The sequence below is a fragment of the Dunckerocampus dactyliophorus genome, chromosome 14 (genome assembly GCF_027744805.1).
Source record: "Dunckerocampus dactyliophorus isolate RoL2022-P2 chromosome 14, RoL_Ddac_1.1, whole genome shotgun sequence".
In the NCBI taxonomy this organism is placed as follows: Eukaryota; Metazoa; Chordata; class Actinopteri; order Syngnathiformes; family Syngnathidae; genus Dunckerocampus; species Dunckerocampus dactyliophorus.
This window is the reverse complement of record NC_072832.1, coordinates 12,431,999-12,448,378: the sequence shown is the minus strand read 5'-3', so window position 1 is coordinate 12,448,378 and position 16,380 is coordinate 12,431,999. Positions and strand designations below refer to the sequence as shown.

Here is a 16,380-nt window from a genome sequence, read left to right as displayed (position 1 = left end):
TCGTTAGACCACAGAGTATTTTCCCCCAAAGGTGCAGTCACTAATATTTACAAATAGGTGACTAATATTTACAAACATGCAAAAAAATAAGAAATCAGGAAGGGGGCAAACACTTTTTCACATATTTTTTTTTTTTTATTTTTTCATTGTACTTTTCTTTAAGGTAATGTTAAAATATTCAACTCATTCTCGTAGATCCAACCTTATGTATTGTCTCGTCTCTTGAACCGAGTGTCTCATGACACCCCTCATAAATACAAGAGATCCTCGTTTTCCTTCGTTGTTATCCGTAAGCGTGTTTCATTATGACTGATGCATTCAATGCAGAATTTTTTTTCACGTTTCAAGGGGTACTGTTTTAATTAAAGCAAGTAGAGCTGAGCAGCACGTTGTGCAGTGGAAAGGTGGCAATGAAGTCCCTATTTATAGCGGACAAAAAAATATTTATTAGTCTTACATTGCTGGTCTCCAGTGAGTGTTATTTATATAAGCTATAACAATGGAACCATTACTCCTCAAATTTCTATGGGACTTTTATGGTACGCTGCACCAATCAATCAGAAATCTTAAAACCTTGGCGTAGCATAGCCGATTATCTACTTGATGAATGTTCACAGCTGTTATCCAGTTGCAAATGTCCAAAAGCACAGACTTCCCCATTAAATTAGCATGTGGATAATGTGGCATATACAGTATGTTAAACTGGTCTTCTTCTGGTCATATTTAGCGTTCACGTTGCCAGAGTGCTTGCAGCCTGAGTGAAAGAGGTGAACTTAAGGACGAGGGAATCCTCTGCCATTAACAGGCCTATTTCATACATAATAGCAACCAATTAACAAGCATCTCACTATTGGCAAGATGAGCTTCCTCTGTTGCTGCCAATCATTGATGCGTTTTCTCTTTCTGCTATGCACTGATATGATTGTCTCTCTTTTTAGGCGTTGTTGTAATTGTGCATCTGACATTTTCAATTCAATAGGTTTTCCAGTTCAACAAAGTAGCGCACTGGAAATCTGGGCAGAAGGGGTTCACAGAATGGGATCAGAGAATAGATCTCAATTATGGAAATGGTATGAAAAAGACTTGATGCATAATAATCTGACAAATGTTATGTTCCTTTCATTAGACTGTAATGCCCATTTAAACTGAAGTTAATTTGGCTGCACACCTATTAAGAACTGCATGTTTACAGTATGCGGACACTCGGACACAACTTTTTACGTTGCAAGTGTCACTTTCGCTTCTGGTTTGTGTGTGTGTTGCAACCAGTTATGCTATTCTCTTGGCCACTTTCTATAATCTATCGGTGCACAAGACATTGCCGATGTGAGATTCGTATTGCTAATGTCATCATTTACTAATCAGATTGCACGTTAGTGAGTCAAGATCACATTTTTTTTTCCTTTATGCAACCCTAATATAAATCTAGTAGTACTGTGCAATGTGGACAAAAATATGTATCTCAATATAAGTTATTTTATATCCCGATAACAATATACACTCCTGGTCAAAATTTTAAGACAGCTTCAAAAAATGCAACAATTTCCATTTTGCACTGTTGGATTATAAGGAGGTTTTAAGTAGAACTTGAAAGTGCAAACAGAAGAAGTGTGAATGAGACCATAACAAATTTAGTAAGCGATTTATTGCAAAGTGAAATGGGCTATTCATCAGCTGACCAAAGGTTTCAACCTGCAAACTTTAAAAGGCAAAATCTTTGCAAAAATGTGGATTCAATGTCATTTTCTGTCAGATTGGCACAGTTACTAATTACTGAGTCCTTTTTTGAAAATTTTATTTCTAGTTTAGGGGGGTTTCAGTGTTTTTTTAAAGCTATGGTCTTAAAGGCATAGATTGGATTTTTTGACATGAAGTTGTATGACATCCCCATGAGCAGTGTAATAATAATAATAATAATAATAATAATAATAATCATAGATTTGATTTTTATAGCGCTTTTCAAGGTATCCAAAGCGCTTCACAGTGAAGTGAACCCATTATTCATTCACTCCTCCGTCACACACTGGTGGTGGTAATCTACATCTGTAGCCCCAACTGCCCTGGGGTAGTCTGACGGAAACATGGCTGCCAATTCACACTAACAGCCTCTCCGACCACCACCAAACATCATGTAGCGCATCAACAACTACTTTTCCTCAACCTCAGCAGAGTTCTGGTCATTTTTTGGTGTTTAAGAAAGTAGTTCCGGCTGGTTGGTGGGGTCACTTAAGTAAAGCGTTTTTCTCAAAACAATATGCGTTCAAAAGAGTAAAACATTTGCATCACAAAACTGCGTCACAATCGACAGAACTATAAACTAATAATTAGGGGTAGAGAAAGTATTGGGACGATATGAGGAATGACGACATCATACTGACAAATCCAATAACATTAAAAAAAATCTCTCAGATAATCGATCATTTCATAAAATGCTCCAATGAGGAGAAATCAAGCGCTCCTTTTTTCTTCTGTCTGTGACATTAAAGGCCTGTCGTAACTTCCCCTTATCACTTGTGAACAAACATTCAGTGTTTCAGAGTACGACATTTTGCTTGCTAGTTGCACCAAATGCTCCGCAATGAGGGGAAAAATAAAACATCAAGCTTCAATACAGTCACCTGTAATGGCAGCATCGCGTCAACGCCCGAGGCTCAGGGATTGTTCCTATAGCTGCGGCGTTTTAAAAGTGCAAAAAAGTTTGCAAGATACAATTCGAGGGCGAAAGCGATCTGTGATTTCATCATGCAAATGATGGCTCTGGATGACCAGCCCTTTACCATCGTTGAAGATACCAGCCTTTGTCGGCTAGTAAACCCCTTTTGGGCCATGGTTTGTACTGAGCCGCCAATATTTTTTGTTGTTTTAATAGTAGTGATGTCATTATATTTGGTTAGGATAAATCTACATGTACAGTTTGTTAAATCCAACTTTAAGTCGTTCTTACCTCCAGGTGTGTACAACTGTTAATCAAAATTTCCTAAATAATATAGATATAAAAAGTTATCGGATAGCTGTATCAGTCTTGACAAGCAGATTTTAAAAAATTGCACATCCCTACTACTGATCAATTATTAGGTCCATAACTAGTATTTGCACACAAGACGAAGAACATTACCTTCCAAGCAGAAGTCATAACAACCCCACAAGTACTCCCATTTCCCAGTGCTGTTGCTCCATGCAGGATCACTTCTACTCCACCGCCTTTATTCATTTGTGGTGGTGAACTTGAATAAATAAGGGCACAAACAATCAATACTTGGTGAAGGAGAGGTCACCCCCTCCCTTTGTCTCTCCATAATTAGCTGTATAAATTAAAAAAAGGTCTTCATGTTTTTGGAGAGCAGAGCTCCATCAATTTGACCCTTGAGGAAAGCAAACAAGGTGGATGAATGTGCAGATAAGAAAGCACAACCTCTTTGCTTGAACATCCACAATTGAGTACAAATAACATTTAATGTGTGGATGCCGCCTTTGCACTTACTGTGAGACAGAAGCACCTTGAAGTGAGCAAAGGTTTAAAAGTACACCCCAGTCACAAGAATAACATGCAGCGATTCTTCCTACACCACTTGCTCAACAATATAGGAACACACTATAAAACACAAAATGACAGCACAACATCACGTTCTGGATGTGTTTAATATCACATCAATGAGCTCCATCTCCGATTACATGAAAGAACGTGAAGCTGATAACCTTCATTTCCAAGCCTCAACTGTCCTCCTGGTAGAGGACACACCACCAGCCGGCTGTCCTCAAGATGCAGTTTACCGAGCAGTGCTTCCATCAATCACCATATTACACCCATTGGCCTAGTTTAATGTCCTTTGCAGACTTGACTGGAAACACGCTGGGCCACAGAGAAACATGGCTAGCAGCTAATTAGTCGATGCCAGCAGCTCAAGTTCACCAGTCATTTACCACATCAAGGTTGTAATCCCTTCCAGCATTCTCATGCGGACCTGGTCCATCACAATAGTCTCATCAATTACGGCTCCAGTCTCTGCAAGATGAACAGTACATTCCAGTGGCAGGAGGACAGTAGTCAGAGAAGTCTCCTGCTGACAAGGAGTGGGAGAACAAATAATACTGCACAGTGAATACTGATAAGGCAGCAGTAAGCGAGAGAACGCATTCCTCATTTCTATAAGTGCCTATCAATGAACACATCTAGGCCAGGTCCTTCAGCCTCCAGGAAAACAGCTGGTGAGTGTGAGAAATGGTAACATGCAACATTGAAGGATGGATGGAACACAATGGCCGACAAGGCTTTGTGAACTTGATGTAAATAGAAAATAGGTCATGACATGTCTAGAGACTTACGGTACCAATATCCCATTTGACAATCTGTCCCTATAGCCCTTGTTTAGAACTAGGGATGGCTGCACTTTTTTTTCCAAGCTGATACGGATACCAATAGCTTCCTGCTTCTCAAGATACTGATACCAATACCGATAACATTTTCTATTATTTTTTACATTTAGACTGAACTGTAGTTTGTGAACATCTGGAAGTAAGAACGACTCAAAGCAAATATCACAACATCACTACTATTAACAAAACATTAAAAAATAGCGGTGGCTCAGAAGAACAAATCATGGCTCAAAAGGGTTTACTCGCTGACAAAAGTCAGTATCTTCAATGATGGAAAAGGGCTGGTCATCCATCCTACATCTAAATCACAGATCGCTTCAGCTCTCGGATCATCTCTGGCAAACTGGACCTTTCAAACAGTGCGGCGATAAGAACAAGCCCTGGGCCAAAGGCGTCATCGCAGTGCTGCCATTTCAGGTGGCTGATAAGGTTTGATGTGTTGAAGTTGGATGCTTTTTCCCCTCATTGCAGATTGTTTCAACTTAGAGACTTGACCTTGTTCTTATACAAATGTTTGTGGCACATAGAAATGTGCAGCTTTCCAAATTGTATCGTTACCAGCATTATTTAATTGGATTCTTGTGAATTTATTAAGACTAACCTGTCTTACTTGTTGATAGAATGTGCTATTTTAGTTGACTCTTGATCATAATTTTGAATGACTACTTTGTTGAGAACAAATGTTTGAAATAAATGTATACCTTGTTTTCCTTTTTCGATAATATACATTGCTGCATTTTTCATATTTTTCACAAGCAGTGTGTATTTGTGAAATGCATCCAGTGGCATCACAGAAAAAGAAGCGAATGAATGCTTTTTACCAACATCTGATATAACCAATCTAAAGCATCTCTAATTACAACATTGGTTCTGTTGCTGCTGTGTTGTACAGTATACTGCCAATGAATGACCATGTGGTCAAAGACAGCTGTTTTCCGTTTCACTTTCTCATACACTCAAGAACATTAAAGTTAAAAAATGATGATAATCTTAGTAAAGTTCAAGTTCAACAGCCTTTCTTCAATTATCACCTGCTCCCAATTAACTTCCCGCCTTCATTTGGTTTAGGTAAATATACACCCCAGCAATAACTAGATAATTTACGGTAGTAACATTTATAATCGCTATAAAAGCAAAAATAAAATGTAAAAAAAATACAAAAAGGTTATAGTATTAATATTTGGTGAGAAAAAAATGACCTTTTTCATGGCATATGAGGAGGACATCAAGAAAACACGAGCTTTAAATAGACCCCTGAGCAAATCCCGGTTTACATCACACAGTCAGAATCAGGGAAGTATATAAAACTTTCACTTTCTCCCGCCAGTCTTTGCTTCGGAGACCAACAATTCTCGGAGGACCTTTGTAGCAGCACAAAGTGGTGCACTGTCGGCACACTCCAGGATCACATGGGCAGCAATGTTTTCAAAAGCAAAGTTTGTACAAATAGTAAGCATTACAGCAGGTTTCTTGGTTTGATGTGATTTAATAGGTCAATTGGTCTCATTACTATGCAAGCTGATATTTACACCTCGTGATGTGGAAACAGACAAAGATGGTAGTATACCCTGTGCATGTGAACTGGTACCTTGGAGAAGAGTTCATTTAAATGGATGGAACAAACTGCAGTAATGCAACTAATGAGTGCATGCAATCACATGCTATATAATATAAAACATCTGATATACTGTACAATAAAATAAAAACCTTTTAAAAACAATTCAATGAATTAGATGCACTGTGAAAAAATGTTCTCAGCTACTAGACATATTTTAATGCTTTTTTTGCTATATTTCTACATGAACTAACTGGTCTTTTTCCATCTTCAACAGGTCACTGACATGTCTACCTAGTTATCAAAAAAAGGATGACAGAACCCCTATAAAAATAGTCTGAATTAAAAGAGTAGGGTTTTTAAACAAATGCAGTACTCTTAATTGGAGAGCAGAGAGCTTGCCAGGACCACTGCACTCCTCACAAATCACAGCAGACCATGCTCGCCGGTTTCTTGCACCTCGGCTGACAGGACGTCAGTCAGAGGGAGAGCTGCTGAGGCAGCCAAGGTTTCATCACTGCTCAAAGATAACAACAAATACTTGGTGTTTTCCTAATAATGTGATGCACAGCATGGCATCGTACATGTTGACACAGGCAGTGATCAGTTGGATCTTACAGCCGAGTCACACTTGTATGTCACTGAGCTCTCACAATCAAGTTCATACTTTCCTTGATCTTAGAGTGATGTTTGGTAAATATGAAGAGTCAATGTGGGCTACCTTGTGAAACATACTAATATCTCAAATAAATCAAAAGATAAATAACTGTGAGACACTGAACATGAGCGTTCAGTGTTGAACAAGCCCCATTGCGCGTAATAGTTTGTCACCTCTGGCACATTTTCCTGCATAATGTATCCTGTCTCAAGGCTTTTGTAATAAACAATGCACTGCTGTGGACTTATTATTCAGTGCGGTGCTCTGCTAATAACTTACACCAGTTGTTCGTTCAGTTATCAAATTAATAATTGCGGTGTGGATAGTAAAGGTCCCACCCTTCATTCTCATCTCCCATGCATACATATAAGAGTAAACAACAGCATGAAATGGGGTATGTGCTATTGCAAAACAAAGGAAATAAAGCTGCAGCAACAAGGCCTGATTTTTATGGGAGGCTGCTGCCATGACAAACAATGCAAACACTACGGACTCATTGGCGCTTGTCAAACACTGCATTTTATTGCACTACAGGATCCTCAAGAAATCTGTCAATTAAAATGAAATGCATTTGCACCACCAGACAAGGCTAAGAGCTCCAGAATGAACGGACATGGCTGGCTTGAGAAACAATGGTTGTCTCCCCTTTACTTCCTGTTCATGGCTCAACAGCCCACTCTGAGAACGTAATTTAAAACCTGAAAAAGTAGGCATTAAATGAGCTTGTCTATGGACTTGTATATGAGAAACATCAATCCTTATTTAGCCAAAATGTATGAAATAGTAAAAGTAGTATGTGTTATGACAGGGATGCCCACACTTTTTCAGCCTGCGAGCTACTTTTAAAATGGCCAAGTCCAAAGATCGGCCTCGTAAAATAAACATAGAAAATATATATATATATATTTAGTATATTTAATAAATATGACCACTTATGTACATTGTACCTATATATCACACACTTTTGTAGCATGCAAGTTGGATCTTGGACCGTTCACCAGCCAATGGTAATGATAATGGTAATGGTTTATTTGAATATGCATACAATCCCAGGGCACAAGTTACAAGTCAAAATGATCTATCTCTGACTTTAAAACAGGAAAGCATAACATATATATATAAAATCTAACCAGTAAACTTTGGAACTACTGCATATACTATCATCAGGGGTGTTACAAGGTATGAGACGAGACGATACACGAGATTGGGTCTACGAGGACAAGATGAGACTTAAATATTACTTTTAAGAAAAGTACAACACTCTCCGGCGCGCTGTGTATGCTACCAGCCCCGCCTCCACCCAACGAGACAAAGGGACTGTATGACTGACAAAAGAGCTCACTCCGTTGATGGCATAAAGCTCTGAGGTGCTGAAACCAATGCAGTCTTCCTGCCTTCAGAGACTCATACACATGGCAAAAAAATTGAGCCAGGCAAAATTATCAAGTTGATTTTCATTTATTGTGTAATTAATTAATTAATTAATTAATTACCACCCCAGGCCTAGTGCCCACAACACATTTTTTTCTGAATTAAAATTCTTGTCACATTTTAATCTTGCCAGATCTTCTGACACCCCTTCTAAATTCTAATGATTAGTATTTCACATACACAGTTTCAAAGTTTGCAGGTAATCAAAATAGTTGATATCATTCAATAATTCACAATTAAATTCAATATGGCAATGAAGATAGTTACACACAATTCTTAGTTCATGTATGACGTCCAGTTAGCATTTGCCATCAAACATTACAGATACACAAAGAAATGAAAATGATTTTGCAAAAGACAATGCAACCGAAGTCCAAGCAACATATTAAAAAGGTTTCAGCAATGGGCACATTTTCCAAGCATAAAATAATAATTTCACAAATTAAAGTGTAGAAAACAGACGTTTCTATACTGCAGTTCAGGACGCAGATCAGTGCCATCAAACAACTGACCTTTTTTTTACTTTACAAGCCGCCACAAGTCAACGGATAACTTTTGTTATAGATACAGGCATCTTACCGCTGAGTTATCTGAGTCGTAATTTGAATAATAAAGATAAAAGTTGCATTCCAGTCAGTAAATTCCACTTACTGAGTCGTCTGTTCACAACGTAATCTTTGCCGTGGAGGAACAACAGCGAATTAGGAGAAGACCTTAATGTCATCGGACTGATGTCACATATACAAAGTGACGTTTATGACGTCAGTAACACATGCAATCGATACACACTACCTTGGATTGTGATCAACTTAATGGGCATGCCTTTGTTATGGGGATATATTTTGGTCCTCCATCATTCAGTCATGTTGGTCAATTTAGTCAATACAACATTTGACAACAACAGGTGATGTAGCAAAGTGGAAAATGTACCACTAGCTGGAAAACTGAATAATGTAGATTATACAGTGAGCGGGTCACTAACAACAATGCCTGTGAACGTATTAAACCCTCCAGGAAGACTCAGATCAATGTTTTCACCCTCTCTCCCGCCTGTAATGTCCTTTCACTTCCCACTGAGATAATAATCCTATATCACTATAAAAGATGGAACGATGAGATGAACAAAAATGAGTAAACAACAATAAAAGTCAAGAAATATGACCAAATTCATCATTGAAGACAAGGATCGTCAAAACATCATAAACATTGGTGTCTACTGTATAGGCGGCATATAAATCGATTTTTTCACCACAATCATCACTTAAACGTCCTAATATTAGCCATATTGTACTGAGAGGCCAAGACATGGTCGCGTCTACCACATTTGCTACGCGAGCGCTACCTAACTTCCATTTATGGTCTATGTCATCATAACACTCTTTGTCTTTGGAATATATCATTAAGACGATTTATTTGATTTAGATCTTAATGATCCAAGTGTAAGACAAACTTGTCAAAAGTGATGACATGGCATCATTGCCGCATCACCGCTTTGTGTTTTATAATCAAGGTTTAGACTAAGAAAGGTAACATCTTACACATCTTGGACAACCAGAATTGAGTGATGTTTATTTATCTGTACACACCACTGTAAGAGTTCCTGGCACCAGCATCGTTCAAGCATGAATAAAGACACTAACAGACCTACGGAAGCACCGGCTTAGACCCTAAATATAACCCAAAAATAAATCACATTGTGTCAAATGTTTTGTTTCCCAAAAAACCAAGGTACCAATACTCCTGCTCAGTCGTTAGTAGACAGAAAATCGTACCTCAGACACCTGGCTGACCATCAAAGACAAGATAGCAGAGAAACACCTCTGAAGACAGCTTTGTCAGTCACTTAAGTGAATCGCCTCCTCACAGACGACAGCCACTCTCTTATCGCACTAATCTGGATAACTTCAGCACAAAGTCAGTAAAGGCAGCTTGGATAAATGAGTTTACTCCTATGCTGATTGGATTATAAGGCAAGGGGGGCTTGACCTGATGGCCCTCCAACCACTACAACCCCAGCTGCTCAGCTTTAATGAACACAGAGGGCTTAAATACAGAAAATAGAAAATGATCTAGCTAATGGTCAACCACAATAATATATTATTTGTAGGTTCACAATGAATCTGTACACCATAGTTACAGTATATGGCAATGTTGACTACAGACAGCTTCATATGGTGCAAATTCCGCCACTGATTTATATGCATTTTTATAAGGTAGGTTTACCCGCAATGATTCAACTCCCCTGCTATACTTGAAGAGAGCTGCATCTTATATGACAACTGACTCAGTAGTAATCTGGTAGAGGTTAAACGTGAGCCTCTGGAGTCCAGATGCTGCTTTTGCATCTATAAAGACATGGAGTCTGCATACACACCAAATATATATATATATATATGCACAATGGCGACTCTTAAGTAAGCGTCCCATTGCAGCTTTATAGACACAAGCCTAGATTTCTCATGCTGCAGGGAGGGACCCCTGAAGGAACACAGGCATGCTGATAGGGTGAAGTAGGTAATGAAATCTGTGCAAATGAAGACATACTTCAAGTCACTTATGGGTAACAGAACACACTGGATGCAATGTGTCTACCAAAATCAGCTTATCTTACAGTTCCATTCATGCCCTGCAATAGTGTTTTGTATAAGGGAGGAGTTGGGATCAAAGAAATGAGAAGAAATGTAAACCAAAGAGAGGCATAAGCGAGTAAAGGGGCTGCATGGACTTCCTCATTCCAGGCTGCATGTCTGCTCCCTCATTGGGTGACTGCAGTTGTAAAAGCTCCAAGCAAAGCAGGAACAAGATGAGCAACTACTGCATTGTAGCCTCACAAAAAATATGCACCCGCCTGCAGAAAAACACATGGATCTCCCAGATGAATGGGGAAATACCCGCAGGGAGGGGAGAGCCAGAAGGCTGTCTGACATCATCCACGCATGGACTTTCATGTTTGGGTGAAGTATCATGTTAATGCGTTTAATAGCTCCATCGGAGGCACACAAGCACTACTGGAGTCATCATTTTGAGGCTGTGATGATAGTGTAGTTTCTGCTGCAGTACCATCCCACTCACACGCTGCAGTTTCACAGCCTATGGAAGGAAGGAGACGGAGGTTGCCCCACAGAACATCAGCCACATATATTAAAATACAATCTCCACCATTTAAACTCAAACAGTCATTCGATTCGTACACTTTGAAATAAGCCTCCAAAGTTGAAGGGCAGATAAAAGGAGAAATGAGGGCTAGTTAGTAGTGAGCGGTGGGGCAGCGCCAGTGGGGCTGATGATGGGCTTCAGCAGGCGCTCCAAACAACTGCATTGCCTCCTTGCCAAAGCTCCACGTCCCACTCTGCGTGGAAAACACACACACCAGATCGGCATTTCCTGATTGCCAACGAACACCAACGTTTACGCAATCAGGACAAGAGCAGTGCGGGAAACCTTGACGCTAGTTAGCTTGACTTCCTTAGCAAGCCCAGCCGGCCGCCGCCACCGTGCTTCTACTAGGTTCGGCCAGCCCGCTGCTACACCGCCCTCTTTCCCCGTACCTCTCACACGTCCTGGGACTTACCGATCTTACGTGCTGCTGGTGCCGCTGAGAAGGGGCGACGAGTGCCGGGAGGCTGCCGGCCGTCGCTCCGCCGCTCCGGGACAAGAGCAGGACTGATCTGCACACTTTCGCAGCCATCTCTGAAGTGAAAGCTCGCCGGGAAGGAGACTGCTGCGGGCGGACGGAGACTCACCGAAGGGGAAGAGGGAGGGTGGTGGGCGGGTTTGCGGGGCTGGACTACGGTCTCGTAGACATGCCCAGTGTGGCAGCACCACGGCAAAACCTTTGCATCAACCTTTCATGAACGAACTCCGTTGTAATGCTTCATTTTTACTTTGGAGATTACAAATGATCAATGCACTTACAAAGTTTCCTTGAATGTCTCTACTAACTACAATTCTAACCAATTTCTCCTCAAACTTCTTGTTCGGTGTCAATAGGGGACAATAGTTGTGCTCGCCATTCAAATGACTCAATGCATGTTTTAAACATCACAAAGAACAAAGTTTCAACCTTTTGTTGTTTCACATAACCTGAATTGTGGGAGTCGTGAGTGTCATGGCTGCTCAGTATATTATGGCTAACATCAACAGCCAGTCTCTGTCTGAGTTGAATTACCAAAGTAATCATATGCAATCTAAGATTGTTAATTAAACAGTAGATGACATACACATGCTTAGGGGCTGCCATGTCTGAAGCTGCATCGTCACCTTTTCACATTAGCCTCTTCCACAATACCCAAAAGAGTATCATGCAAATCGAATTTCTTTTCTAATTAACCCCATCTTGTGTGACTTAATAAACAATGTCCTTCCTCGAATTAAATTGATCTTTAGTGACTTTGAATAAACAATGACCTTCTGCCACTTTATGTACAAGGACACATTTCACAGCGCCATTCTAAAAATGGTAGACCCAACAAGAAAGACGTCAACTGAGGCATTTGTCACCAGAATCACTCAAGACCTGTAAACGCAAGTAATAGACCAGGTAATGACAACCTTTGGTTAATGAGTGTCAAGCAGACCCACCCTGGTGCAAAGTGACATGATCTCTGCTCAATGTTTGACTAAGAGATTTCATCGGCCACACCTGTATCGGTCAAAGGAGAGGAGATAACATACCTTTTGTAAAGTACCGCTTGAATTATTGATATACAGAAGAAATCATATGGTATTATATATGACTTTGGCACTGATCGTGAGCTCTCGCATCTCCCCTTTGAACCTTTTCATCCTGTGTGGGCAAAACAGCATCAATTCACACCACTTATCTGTTTGCGGAACTACAAACTCCAGGCACTTTCTCACATAGAGCTTTACTGTGCTGTGGACTATGCTAGTATGCATTTGAACATGCTGTGTCAGCAGTCTACACAAAAGAAGCCACGGTTACAAATCTCATCCATGCCAGTGTTATAGTTAATCTAGTGATTGAAGGTGCAAGATTTATCTGCTATAAATGGTATTGAATTCTTGGTGTAAATCAGACTTTACACTAATGTGTGCGCTTGTAGCTGGAAATGACACAAGAAAGTGGCAAAGGTAAGACATACGAAAAAACTAGCTATTTTCATTTTTACAATTTTAACAAAAAGATTCATGTAAAAAAATATTGATGTTTTTTCTCAATGCAATGTTCCAAATTTGTAGTTGATTAGAATGTTCTATGATTAAACAATGGTGCAAAAGATGTTTTTTCTTCAAAATAGTCCGCTTTGTCTTTTGGCTTAGCTCCCTCTTCACCACAACGGACCGATGCACAGTCCGCATTACTGCAGACGCCGCACCAATCCGCCTGTCGATCTCACGTTTCGTCCTTCCCTCACTCGTGAACAAGACCCCAAGGTACTTAGACTCCCCCACTTGGCACTCCACCCTTTTCCGAGTGAGAACCATGAACTTGGGCTTAGAGGTGCTGATTCTCATCCCAGCCGCTTCACACTCAGCTGTGAACCGATCCAGTGAGAGTTGAAATTCACGGCTCGATGAAGCCAGAAGGCCATATCCTGGAGCCACCAAACCGGAACCCCTCAACGCCCAGGCTGCGCCTACAAATTCTGTTCATAAAAGTAATCAACAGAATCGGTGACAAAGGGTAGCCCTGGCGGAGTCCAACCTCCCTGAGAACGGGTCCGACTTATTACCGGCAATGCGAACCAAACTCTGACATCGGTCATACAGGGAACAATTAGGTGGTCTGGTACCCCATATTCCCGGAGTACTCCCCACAGATTTCTTTGAGGAACACGGTCGAATGCCTTATCCAAGTCCACAAATCACATGTTTTCATTAAATGAAATCATTTTTATTCATTCATTCATTTTCTGTGCCGCTTAATCCTCATTAGAGTCGCAGGGGTATGCTGGAGCCTATCCCAGCTGACTTTGGGCGAGAGGCAGAGTACACCTTGGAGTGGTAAATAACTGACATTGACATTGTAAATGTCATTAATTCTTAATTCGCTAGATGGTATACAAAAAGACTTATTGAGAGTTTGAATTTGTTTAAATTCCTCCATCGTTTGTATACTATGTTACAGGTTGTGTATACATACTGTATACAAAACCAAAATACCGTACAAAGTCAAAAACATTTAAACTTATACAGTAATTTCAGTCAGAAATGAAACATCAATACATCATGTGTCACGCTTCGCAGGACAGGAGCGTGTACTTCCTGTCCTGCGCCATTATTCTGGCAAGCTATGCTTCCGGGGTGGTGGAAGGAACTGCCACTCCACGCCTGGTGGCCGCACAGCTGCGGTCAATACTAATCACTGACAGTTAAAAGACCAGCGCCGTCGTATGCGCCGCGCTGGTTCATTGTTGTTGTCATTTCCATCGTTGATTTTTCCGTGCTGTCACCTACCTGTGTATAGTTGATATTATTTTTCCCACAGAGTTTTTCCTCTGTTACTTTTAGTTTGTTCCTGTCCTGCGCAATAAAATTACTTTTATTTTTGCACCTTGCCGCCTTCTCTCTGCACCCTGGGGGTCAACCTGCCGACAGCTTCAACGAAGCGTGACAGAATGAACCAGCCAGCAATGACCCCCGCAGAGACAGCTCCCCGCAGCTTCGCGGAGATGGACGTCTTTCTTGAGCGTTTGCTGCGGGAGCATTGGACACTCGGTAGGATCGTGGAGCGCCTGCGGGAGGTGAGAACCAGCAGTGATCAACGCAACCAGGTAGTCGGATGCAAGGCCCACCTCCAGCCCCCTCGCCACCCTTCTGGACCTCTCGGTGACGTCTGGAATCCGTCCCTTGAGGGGGGGGCTATGGTCGGCTGTGCGTTCCCATTCGCACAGCTTCTTGCGGAGCGGACCGCAGGGACGACGTTTCGCCAGGTTGAGGTCAGGTCACCTCTGGTGCCCGCAATTTTGTCCCGCGGGGCCGAGGTTGGATCACCTCCGACAGCCGAGAGCAAGCCGTCGCCCGCCGAGGCTCCTCCCTCGCCTCCGACAAACGAGAGCAAGCCGTCGCCTACGGTCGGCTGTGCGCGCTCAGTTGCACAGCTGCTTCCGGAGCGGATCGCAGGGACGACGTTTCGCCAGGTTGAGGTCAGGTCACCTCTGGTGCCCGCAATCCTGTCCCGCGGGGCCGAGGTTGGATCACCTCCGACAGCCGAGAGCAAGCCGTCGCCCGCCGAGGCTCCTCCCTCACCTCCGACAAACGCGAGCGTTCCCTCGCCCGCCGAGGCTCCTCCTCCACCTCTGACAGCCGGCGACCCTCCGCCGGTCCTCCCTCCACCCACCCTAGAACTCCTGGACTCATGGAACGTCTGGCATCCGTTCCGTGGGGGGGACGTACTGTCACGCTTCGCAGGACAGGAGCGTGTACTTCCTGTCCTGCGCCATTATTCTGGCAAGCTATGCTTCCGGGGTGGTGGAAGGAACTGCCACTCCACGCCTGGTGGCCGCACAGCTGCGGTCAATACTAATCACTGACAGTTAAAAGACCAGCGCCGTCGTATGCGCCGCGCTGGTTCATTGTTGTTGTCATTTCCATCGTTGATTTTTCCGTGCTGTCACCTACCTGTGTATAGTTGATATTATTTTTCCCACAGAGTTTTTCCTCTGTTACTTTTAGTTTGTTCCTGTCCTGCGCAATAAAATTACTTTTATTTTTGCACCTTGCCGCCTTCTCTCTGCACCCTGGGGGTCAACCTGCCGACAGCTTCAACGAAGCGTGACATCATGTTCCCCTTGCATTTCACACGTCGTTATTTTAATGTGCAAAACATACCCTGTACAAGGTGTGTTTGCTTTTTCTACCAAGGCACACAGTGCCTCAAGTACAGACACAACACAGCAGCGTGTGTGTTGAAAACCGAGCCATCATTTGATTGTGGGTCCATATAGATAGGCCGTCGTTCATCAGTGTAGCATGGATCAAATTTCATCGTAGCCTTTATACTGCAAAGTAGCTCAGCTGGGACCTGTTGCCAGGCCATGTTGCTGTTGTTAAGGGAACACTCTCTGGATTAAGCGTGCGCCTGATAGGAAGGCCATGTTAAACTACTCAAAAGTCACAGCCATAGCGAGACTGTCAGTAGGCTCTGAATATTGACACTCTTTTTCTGGCACGTTATCTCATATTTCACCTTTAGAAGGACATACTGTACATAATTTTTTTGCATTTGTGTAGCTGCTGGACATGTGTTTAAATTATATAATAAGACATCAGGAGCTTCGAAAGTATAGTGTATACAGTAATCATAATCAAAGCGGTTTGTGAATGAGATGGATGGCGATGCACACCTTTGCCATTGTGAAGCACATCAGATGTCAGTATTATGAGGTTCTTCTTGTGA

General features: G+C 41.9%; 1 protein-coding gene across 4 annotated transcripts in view; it reads right to left on the bottom strand.

Moving 5' to 3' along the window:
* mcu (mitochondrial calcium uniporter) overlaps window positions 1-11,776 on the bottom strand; it is a 77,015-nt gene extending 65,239 nt beyond the window's left edge. The window contains exon 1 of one of the 4 annotated variants that reach the window (XM_054798371.1): window positions 11,590-11,776. In XM_054798371.1, the coding sequence (XP_054654346.1) occupies window positions 11,590-11,706 (117 nt within the window). In that variant the 5' untranslated portion in view covers window positions 11,707-11,776. The remainder of the gene's footprint in view (window positions 1-11,589) is intronic. The other 3 variants (XM_054798370.1, XM_054798372.1, XM_054798373.1) reach the window with 3 other exon arrangements.
* Window positions 11,777-16,380: the final 4,604 nt, after the last annotated feature.